The sequence below is a fragment of the Halichoerus grypus genome, chromosome 15, assembly GCF_964656455.1.
Source record: "Halichoerus grypus chromosome 15, mHalGry1.hap1.1, whole genome shotgun sequence".
NCBI classification, from domain to species: domain Eukaryota; kingdom Metazoa; phylum Chordata; class Mammalia; order Carnivora; family Phocidae; genus Halichoerus; species Halichoerus grypus.
In genome coordinates, this window is record NC_135726.1 from 49,855,265 (window position 1) to 49,866,154 (window position 10,890).

General features: G+C 50.9%; 1 protein-coding gene and 1 pseudogene across 1 annotated transcript; one reads left to right on the forward strand and one right to left on the reverse strand.

Moving 5' to 3' along the window:
- The first annotated feature begins 4,449 nt into the window (after nucleotides 1-4,449).
- On the forward strand, nucleotides 4,450-4,559 carry LOC118545225 (U6 spliceosomal RNA; annotated as a pseudogene).
- Nucleotides 4,560-6,210: 1,651 nt separating this feature from the next.
- Nucleotides 6,211-10,437, reverse strand: LYPD3 (LY6/PLAUR domain containing 3). The gene is made up of 5 exons (XM_036107327.2): nucleotides 10,279-10,437; nucleotides 9,529-9,660; nucleotides 8,595-8,765; nucleotides 8,115-8,276; nucleotides 6,211-7,250 (listed from the first exon to the last, which is right to left on the reverse strand). The coding sequence occupies exons 1-5, from the start codon at nucleotides 10,358-10,360 to the stop codon at nucleotides 6,763-6,765; spliced, it is 1,035 nt and encodes a 344-aa protein (XP_035963220.1). The 5' UTR covers nucleotides 10,361-10,437; the 3' UTR covers nucleotides 6,211-6,762.
- Between the last annotated feature and the right edge of the window lie 453 nt (nucleotides 10,438-10,890).

Below are 10,890 nucleotides of genomic sequence, written 5' to 3' on the forward strand. Positions count from 1 at the left end.
GGAACTAGGTGTTTTGGGGGCACCCTCTGGAGTAAGACTCCCTGGGTCCAAACCCCAGCTCTGGGAAACCTTGAGGAAGTGACGTAATCTTGTTTGTACCTCAGTGTTTGCAGCTGTAAAATGGAGCGTCGTGAAGTGGGCTGGAAAAAGCGTTGCAAGTTACTGAATCGAAGGGCAGAGCAAATGAATGTGCATTGCGTGATCTTCCCAACGCGTCCGCATGAGATTTTTTTTTTTTAATAATAAAAGTTGGAAAAGTAAATGCTCGTTCTATTCTACGAGACTGCTCTGGGCATTCCGGGGTGCCTGTAAACACGTGCTTACCTCAGTGCCTGGCACCTAGAAACAATGGAGGCCTTAAGAAGCTGAGCAAGCATTTACCTGGCAAACATCTCTTCTCTGTCATGTGCCAGAGACATAAAGACAGAAGAAACAGTAACACGTAGTGAGCACCTTCTAGATGCCCGGTACCATCCTAACCATTCCATGTATTAACTCATTTTAATCTCCACAACCCTCTGAGGCAGATGCTTATTATTATTTACTTTAGGACAGTAATATTGTTGCCTCTTAATTTTTTTTATTTTTTAAATGTTTGACATTTCTTTGTTTGACATTGACTTTCTCTTCTATAAGCAGAGTATTTTTATCTAAATCAGGCAATTAACATTGGACTTCAATTATCTAATTTGTGGACTTTCTTGAGATTTTTTTCCCCAGTTACTTAAATCATGTCTCTTGTAGCAAAAGAAAATTCTGGCTCATGCACTGCATTCTGTGGTCAGAATTATTCCCCTTTCATCTGGAACACGGTCTCTGCCATCCTTTGTTTCATGACATGGATATTTCTGAGGAGCAGAGGTGATTTGCTTAGTAGAAGTTCCCTCATTTTGGGCGCGTCTGATGTGCCCACACGGTTAGGTTCAGGATGTTTTGCCCAGTACCACGGAAAGCGATGCTGTGTCGTTTCTTGGGACATCGTATCAGGAGGCCCAAGATGTGTGTCTGTCCGTTACGAGTGATGTTAACTTTGATCACTCGGTTAAAGTGGTGTTTCCAGGGTCTTTCTTTCTTTTCTTTCCTTCCTTCCTTTCTTTCTTTTTTAAGGATTTTATTTTTAAGTAATCTCTATGTCCCACGTGGGGCTTGAACTCACGACCCTGAATCAAGAGTCATAGCTCCTTGGACTGAGCTAGCCAGGTGCCTCCCTGGGCGGTGGGGGGAGGGGGTCTTTTTATGTCAATATTCCTTCCTATGAAATTAAGTATCTCATGGGGAGAAGCTCACAGGACTCAGAGAAACATTTTACTTACTACATTACTGGTTTATTATAAAAAGATATAACTCGGAACAGCCAGATGGAAAAGACGCATAGGGCGAGGTATGGGGGAGCCTCCATGCTCTCTGAGCGCACCACTCCCCCCACATCTCCAGGAGATCACCGACTCAGAAGCTTTCCAAACCCCATCCTTTGGGGTTTTTATGCAGGACGTCACTGCATAGGCAAGACTAATTAAGTCATTGGCTACTGGGGACTGATTATTCCATCCCCAGCCCCTCTCCCCTCCCAGGAGCTCAGACAGGGTGGGAATGAATCTAATCACCTGATTGGTTCCCCAGGCAACCAGCCCTCACCCTTCGGCGCTTTCCAAAAGTTGCCTCATTAACATAAACTCAGGTGTGACAGAAAGGGGTTTGTTATGAATATGAAGACACTTTTATTGTTCTTATCATTCAGGAAATTCCATAGGTGTTAGGAACTCTGTGCCAGAAACCAGGCCAAAGACCAAATATGTATTTCTTATTTTAAATCAAAATATAGCATCTATTACTGGCTCCTGCCTGAATCAGTTATTCTTATGAAGGTTCCTAAATGGTGATGTTCTGATTCCATCACTCCCTCTACATTCACTTGTTGACTTGTGATTATAAGAAAGAGCTTTCGCTTATTTATTTATTGACTTACACCCTTTTAAAAAAAGATTTTATTTATTTATTTTGAGAGAAAGAGAGAGCAGGGGCAGGGGGTGGATAGCAGAGGAAGAGGGACAAGCAGACTCTGCGCTGAGCATGGATCCTGACATGGGGCTCCATCTCACGACCCTGAGATCATGACTTGAGCCGAAATCAAGAGTCCGACGCTTAACCAACTGAACCACTCAGGCGCCCTGACTTACTCACACCCTTAATATCACTATGTAGTCATGGATTCCTGTTTATTCAATGGGTTATAATCCTTTACTGTCATTTAATTTGGTGCTCAACTTGCCCCAGATTTGGTCATAGACAGCCCCTTTCAGATGTGTCCTTTTGACACACTCCCATCATTCTTCGACTATTTTCTTACTTTGTAGGTCACCTCTGTTTTAAAGATGAAGAAACTGAGGCACAGGGACTTGAATAACTTGCCCACTTTATACTGATGGTGGCCACGGGATCAAGATTTGAAGGCCAGCATTGTGGATCCAGATCTAAGCTCTTAGCAACTCAGCCAGGGTGCGTCTTTACCGGGGCCCAAACCATGATTTCATGTTCACAGCTGTATCCCCACCACTCAGCAAGATGCTTGACCCATGGTACATGTTAAATAAAAATGTATGAAGGGGCGAGTCTGCTTGCCTCCCTCTGCCCCTCCCCTGCCTGCGTGCATGCACTCTCTCTCTCTCAGATAAACAAATCTTTAAAAAATGTATGAAATCTGGAGTGCCTGGCTGGCTCAGCTGGAGGAACATGAGACTCTTGACCTCAAGGTCACGAGTTCGAGCCCCAAGTTGGGCATAGAGCCTACTTAATTTTAAAAAATGTATGAAATGAATAAATGAATGAATGACCCCTCTGTCATATCCCTCAGGTCCCACCTTCCCTCCTTTCCGACCTTAAATCCATTCTGAATCATGACAGTCTCTCTTTTGCATGCACACTTGAGCCCCCAGCTTTGTCCTATTGACAAGGCAATCTGGCAATGTCCCCCTTTCCACCTGCTCAATGCTTGTACCCGTGTAAGTGACCAAAGCTGGAGAAAAATCACACAACCCTGCTGGAAAGTCTTACTTTAAATTCATGACTCATAACCTCCAGTGGGCCCTTAATTCCAGGAGTCAGCCTACACAGCCAAGTCCATTCCCTCGCCTGCGCTCTGATGTCCTACCTTCTCAGCTCCCCACAAAGTGACTCCTGTTACCCCCTCGGACATCAAACAAGTGAGGAACGACTCAACATGATTAGTCTTCAGGGAGATGCACCCGAAACCACCATGACATACTACATCACATCTACAGATGGGATAACATTTAGAAGAACTCCGAATGACACCATACGTTGATGAGAATGTGGAGTTACAGGAATTCGTCTCCATGAGCAGGACTGTTTAACAGTACAACCGGTTTTGGGGCGCCTGGGTGGCTCAGCTGTTAAGCGTCTGCCTTCGGCTCAGGTCATGATCCCAGGGTCCTGGGATCGAGCCCTGCATCGCGCTCCCTGCTCCGCGGGAGGCCTGCTTCTCCCTCTCCCACTCCCCCTGCTTGTGTTCCCTCTCTCGCTATGTCTCTCTGTGTCAAATAAATAAATAAAATCTTAAAAAAAAAAAAAAAAAACAAAAAAAAACAGTACAACCGGTTTTGAAGAGGGTCTGGTAGTTTCTTCCTAAGCTGAACACATGCCAATCCTCTGACACAGCAATTCGACTGCTGAGAATTTCCACATGAGCAACGAAAGCTTATGTCCATAAAAGTAAGTGTACAAGAATATTCATAGCGGGGGCGCCTGGGTGGCTCAGTTGGTTAAGCGACTGCTTTCAGCTCAGGTCATGATCCTGGAGTCCCAGGATCGAGTCCTGCATCAGGCTCCCTGCTCAGCAGGGAGTCTGCTTCTCCCTCTGACCCTCCCCCCTCTCATGCTCTCTCTCTATCTCATTCTCTCTCTCAAATAAATAAATAAAATCTTTAAAAAAAATAAAAATAAATAAAAAAAAAGAATATTCATAGCAGGCTTTATCCATAATAGCCCCAAACTGGAAACAGCACAGGTGTCCACCAATAAAAGAATAAAAAAAACAAACCATGATTTCCACATTCTGTGGAATGAAAGAAGCCTTACACAAACGAGGATATGCTGTATATTTCTATTTATGCAAAGTTCTAAAGCTTTAGATGTTGAGTACTTGACACATAGCTTATGCGAGTTGAAATGTGATGTAAGCATAAATACACAAGGGATCCCAGAGACTGGGTACAAAATCCCCATAAGATATCTCATTAATAATGGTTTTATATGGATAACTTATTTAAATGATGTTTGTATATATGAGGTTAAAATATACTATTAAAATTAACCACACCTTTTTTTACTTTTTTAATGTGGATACTAGAAAATTTCAAATTACATATGTAATGTAAATATGTCTTGCAATGTATTTCTGTTGGGCAATGCTGATCTAAAATTTATAGGTAAGTGCTCACTTCGGCAGCACATATACTTAAATTGGAACCATACAGAAAAGATTAGCATGGCCCCTCCTTCGCAAGGATCACGTGCAAATTCATGAAGCGTTCCATATTTTTAATATATGTGAAAAATAGATAGATAGATAGATAGATAGATAGATAGATAGATAGATAGATAGATAGAGATAAAGTTAAAGGTCTTGGCATTCCTGCCCTTCGGCTCAGGTCATGATCCCGGGGTCCTGGGATCAAGCCCCGCATCGGGCTCCCTGCTCTGCGGGAAGCCTGCTTCTCCCTCTCCCCCTCCCCCTGCTTGTGTTCCCTCTCTCGCTGTGTCTCTCTCTGTCGAATTAAAAAAAAAAAATCTAAAAAAAATAAATAAATAAAATAAAAGCAGAGAGAAGCCTATCTCAAGTTCAGTCAAGCTGAAGGAAAAGTTACAGCCATCTTGGGCACGCTCTATAAAGCTGGTCTGCTTGGGTTCAAATCTGTGTTCCAGGGCTTATTAGCTGGGTGACCTGGAGCAAGTTTCTCAACCTCTCTGGGTCTGGTTTCTTCATCTTGTAAAATGCAGATGATTAATACTTATCTCATAGGATGGTTGTATAAATTAAGTATGTTAATCCAAGTACAGCACACAAAACAAAACCTGATACACAGATTACACACAAAACAGTACCTGATACACGGATTACTTGCTGTGGGTAAATTACTTTACCGTTCTGAGCCTCAGTTTCCCCAATCATCCCATCTGAGAATGTATATGGAAAATTAAATGAGACTCCAGGTGCAAACACCCTTAGTACAGGCCTGGCTGTGTGGTAAGACTTTTAAAAGTGATTAACATTCCTTGGGCGCCTGGGTGGCTCAGTTGGTTAAGCGACTGCCTTCGGCTCAGGTCATGATCCTGGAGTCCCTGGATCGAGTCCCACATCGGGCTCCCTGCTTGGCAGGGAGTCTGCTTCTCCCTCTGACCCTCCCCCCCTCTCATGTGCTCTCTCTCATTCTCTCTCTCTCAAATAAATAAATAAAATCTTTAAAAAAAAAAAAAAAAAAAAAAGTGATTAACATTCCTTAAGTATAGTTACCATTACTGTTGTTCATGCTCTTATTAATTTCCTATTTTGTTCCTATAATCATCATTTACTATTGTGTTGTCATACTCTTTCTCATTAATAGTGATATTGGAAATATTACTATTATTATCTTGCTCTTGCCCACACCTGGTCGCCCTTCCACCAAGCAGTCCCAAAGTCGGCCAGGGCCTCAGTCCCAAACCAGGCGTTCCCTCCCAGGGGCCTCTACGCCTTCATCTGATTGGAGGAGATGGAGGTGGAGCTCAGGTCCCAAGTCCCCAACATGAAGCAGAGATTGACAGCAGCACCCTTGAGACCTCTGGACAAGTGGGACGCAGTGGCTAAGCCCACAGAACGATTCTTAAGAAGCCAAACAGAAGACAAGGTGGGCGGGGCCTGGGGAGGGTGTACGACCCATTAAACAAAGTTCCCCTCTGCTCCCAAACGTTGCTAAAAGCCCCATTCACCCTCGTCACCGCTTAATGGTTTCACGGGGCATCCCCCTCGTCAGTGGGACTGCCCCACAAGCTGGCTAAACCCCAGGAAATGAAAGGAGTTCAAACCCCAACTTCCCCCAGGGCTATGGTTCTAGATCTCAGCTTCTCTGTTAAAGGTCTTGGCATTCCTGCCCTAGCTCAGCTAAGAGGTTACACTAAGAAGTCAGTGTAAGAAATGAATCCTTCAAAACACTATACAAAGGAATTAAACTTTTATTGAGACCATTCTGTGCCAGAAGCTGACCACACAGGGGCATAAGGCACGGTCCCTGCCCTTGAGGAGCTCACAGTCTAGTAAGGAAGTTGGATGCCAAAAAAATTGCCACAGAGATGGGGGGCAGGGGCAGCAGCCAGCAGAGGAGGGCATGATTAGCCCGCTCCACCCCCCATATTCCAGATTGGCTATAAGAAGGCGAACAGGAAGCTCATCATTGTTTCTCCCATTTTTCCTGTGACAGCCCTGACTTTTCTCGGTCCCAGGCACCAAGAGGAGAGGAGGGAGAGACAAAGATGAGGGAGATGCATTTGATGCCTTCGAAAAGCTGCAACACCCTGGCAGGATATATACAATGGTAACTTTATTTCCCAAGGCCGCAAACCAGTGCAGCAGAAGCTGGGGAGAGTGGGGGAGATTGGAAGAACAGACGCTGGGCCAGCCCAGTCCAGTCAGGGAAAGGGAAGTAACGGGAAGAGAGGGTGCCCAGGGCCAGGGAATAGGGCAAGACGGAGGTTTCTAGATGGGAAAACTCATAGTAAGTTGCCAGCAATCACAGCCAACAGAAGTGACGCCAACCCAATGGAGAAAGTTGCAGAGCCTTTACCATAGGCCACGTCTTCTGTAGAGGACTGCCCCATATTACTACGGTCCTGGTGGCCAGCAGCACCTGCGGCCAAGCTAGATTCCTCTTTCCACGAGGTCTCCGGATGTACTTCCTGTGGAGAAGTCTGGCTGGTTGGCGCTGAGGTGGGTTTGGTGGTAGAGACAGGAGTGGTTGGGGCTGGGGTAGAAGTAGTGACAGAGGTGGTTGGGGCCAGAGTGGTGGGCTTAGGAGCGGGCAACAGGACAAGGGGTGGGATTCGAGGGGAGAAAAAGGTCTTGTTGTGGAGGTCCGAGTTACAGCGGGACCCCTGGCAGCAGGAGCCACTGAGTGTGAACCCTGGGCCTGTCACCGCATCCCGGGTGCAGAACTCGTCCTGGACACAGCCCCGAACAGGCAAGGACACAGTCACATTCGCTGCAGGAGGGAGACAGGTAGGTTGGTGGTGGGAGGGTTGCAGATAGGGGCAAGACAAGGGCAAGACAAGGGCAAGAACGCCCAAAACGGGGGACAGAAGGGCTCGGCATCCATTAATCCAAAGTCTCAATTCAGGCCCCACTTTGAGAAACTCTGTCCCACTGTCTCTGGCACATGGTGAACCACATTTCCCACTTTTGAGAGGAAAAGGGTGCAGGATGAACTACAAGTCCCACAATGCCTTGGGAGAAAAGTTGGGGAAGTTTGGACAGGGATACACCTCTCACAAGACCAAAGAGCCCAACAAACTTTCCCTACAGCCCTCTGCTCACTTTTTCCCCCATCTCTCTCCCTTCCACCCCCACCCCTGCCAAAATTTTGTCTTAAGAGTTCAGAACTACATCTCCCATAATACACCAGGCAGAAGAGGCGTCTGAAGAACATCCCCCAGGGCTCCCCGAGGCAGAGAGAGGCCAGCAGGATGAACTACCTCTCTCCTAAGTGGTTGGGGCGGGGGCGAACCCCTTGAGTTTTAAGGAGTCGGAACTAGAGTCCCTGCAATCTAGAAGCTTGGAGGCTTCCATTTCCCATAACACATCGTGCCATTCTGCACCTGGCACGCCTCTACGGAAATGTATTTCCCCAAAAAACCCTCTAGGGCAAAAGCATCCGCAGCCCCATGCTACGTTGGGGATAGAGCTGCATCTCTCCTGACGCTCTAGCATCAGACAAGAACTTAGGCCTACAGTTTCCAGAACGTGTTGGAGGTGGGGGCACTCTTCGGGTAAAGGGCTACCCACCGCCCATGAGGCCTCAGAGAGGCTACCACAACTCCCGTGGTCCCCGAGCTCCCGACTCGCTTACCTGCCGTCAGGGTGACGTTACCGTCGAAGCAGCCCTTGTAGACGCGGTCGCTGGCGTTGTAGCAGCTCACGACGGGCGGCGCCGTGCCCTGGCACGCCTCGCGGCTCAGCCCCACGCAGCTGTAGCACTCGGCACCGTTGGGCGGGTACGCACTCTCATTGCCTGCGAGGGCAGCGCGTTGGAGGGAAGGGGTCCAGAAGGTTCCGGAAGCACGTCTCCGCCCCCCGACGGACTCCGGGCTCAGTCCCCCTAGCCCCGCCCAGGGTGTGGCCCGCCCCCACCCAGTGGCCTCTCTCCCTCCCCATAGCCCCGCCCCTAGCGTCCCACCCCACGGGGCCTCCCGCGATGAAGCCCCGCCTGCCGTCCCGTGGCCCCGCCCCCAGCCCGTGCCGCGTTCTCCCGCCTCCGGGTTGGGATCACCTTAGTGGCTCAGCGGCGGTGTGGCTCCGCCCCCGAGCCTAGGGCCCCGCCCCCACCGACCTGCGGGGTTGAGCGATCGCGACGTGAGGTTGAGTTTGGTGTTGCAGCGGTCCTGGGAGCACTGCTGCAGCTGAATGAAGGCCAGAAGCCCGTGAAGGTCCAGGCCGCGGTCATTCTTGCCCGGGAGTCCCGAACCGCAGCCCCGCACTGCCACCGAGAACTGCCCGTGGACTGCGGAGAGGGGAGGGGGCGGAGTCAGGGGCGGGGCCTCGGGGCAGGGCCTCTAGTGGACCCCCCTTCCCCCCCTCCCAGAAGACAGCCGGGCCAGGGTCGAAGGACAGGGTCCTCAGAAAGCCGATCGAACGACAGACGGAGGGGCAGAACCTCAAAGAGCTGAGTCCGGGGGAACAGACAGGCTGACAGACTCTGGACACAACCGAGGGGGGAGGGCCAAGAGTGGAGTAGGACGGGGCGGGGCGACAGAGGGACGGAACCGCAGAAAGCATCCTAAGAAGGAACTGGGAGACTGACATAAAGGGCACAGGAGCAGAGACAGGTGGGGACTCCCAGGAGCTGTGGCCTTAGATAGGGGCGGCATTCCCCCCGGGGGTGAGCCAGCGGGGCGGAGCCTCAGTCTAGGGAACCTAGCAGGAGACCTCGAGAGGGGTCTGCATGATCACGGGCCTACCTGGATAGAGGATTCTGGCAGGGACAGGGTGAGTAGGGAGGTCTCAGGGGCGGGGCGGAAATGGATAGGGTGTGCCCTCGAAGGGGACCGGGTCCCAAATCCGGGCTCTCCCAGTTCACCCCACTCACCCCTCAGTCCCGCGCCCTAACGGCGTGGTTGTGTTGAAGGGCTTCCAGCCAGGCTGAAAGGGACGCTTGGAGGGCGCCGAATGGATGTGGGCCCATTCAGAAGGGGCGGGACAAAAGGAGGCGGGGCCTGGCTGGGGGAGCGTGTAGGGGTAGGAATGGACCAGAGGGCCCCACTCACTGGTCTCCACCGCCCCCACGGCCTCTGTGCAGACGTCCACGCCCGGCGCGCACTTCACCGTCTTGGTCTTGTGCGGAGAGCATCCGTCATCCGCTTTCTGCACGCAGCTGTAGCACTCCAAGGCCTGCGCTCCTGGGGATGCAGGGCCAAGTAGAACTAAGGGATCCCTACTGAAGCCTCCTCCCGGAAAGGAGAAATGGTCCTTCCCATGCCCTCTGTCCCCGGGACGGGACAATGCTGTTGCCCACTGTTTTCCAGGACAGGAGTAAGGAAAACCTCCCCACAAAGCTGGTGCCCCTCTTCTTCAAGCCCCCTATGCCTGCAGTGGGAGCATCCTTCCCACAGTCCCTTACGCTCAAGATGGGGGATCCCGGCTCTGGATGGGAGGGACACCTTCCCACAGTCCTCCATTCATGATGGCAGAACTCTTCCCACAGTCCAGGCAGCTCAGTGAGGAATCCCTTCCCACTGCCCCTCTGACCAGGGCAGGGGATCCTTCCCACAGCCCCCATCTACTCAGGATGGAAGAACTTGTCCCACGGTCCCCCAGGGCAGGACTCATCCCCCACAGCCCCCTCTGCCCAAAGTGGGGGATCTCTCCCACAGCCCCCTCGACCGGAGCAGATGATCTTTCCCACAGCCCCCTCTGCTCAGGATGGGAGATCCTCCCCACAGCTCCCCCTGTAGGAGACAGCTCCTTTCTAGAGCCCCTACTGTACCCCCTCCATCCCCTTCTGGCCACAGACCCACCTCCTCCAAGAAGGAGCAGAAGCAACAGCTGCCCTGTCGTCCGGATCACTGCCTGGGCGCCTACTTTCCTGGCAGGGTCCATGGCTCCGTCCTGCTCCCTCGGCGTCCCCCCTGGGTGTGCCGCCTCCCAACCTGGGCCCTCTTACCTGAGCCCAGGATGAGTAACCTCCCCCCAGGCAACGCTGGCCTTGCCCAACCAGGCCAAATCAGCGTCCGCCGTGGGGCGGGGCACCCACCCTTGGGTGCGTCACCCACAGCTGCTGAGGAGGGAAAGGGCAGGAGGCAAGGTTCCCTGACAGTCCCCAGGAGAAAGTCTGTGGGTTTGGGGGCGGGGGGGGGGGTGGGTAGAGGGGAAAGTACTGAGGCTCAGAATAGGTCTACTCGACACTCAGCACTCCGGAAATATTTCATGAGTACTTAACGGGGGGGCAAGCTTTGGTTTGGGTGACTGTTGGAGGGCAAGACAGAACCAGTGCCCGTCCTCACGGAGCTTACTGTCTGATGGGGGAGACAGATATTAAGTGATCACAGAAACTGTTATATACAAGGAACAATGAAGGGAGAAGTGTAGGGAGCTCCAAGGAGGTATGGAGTCTAGGGGTGGAGGCTGGT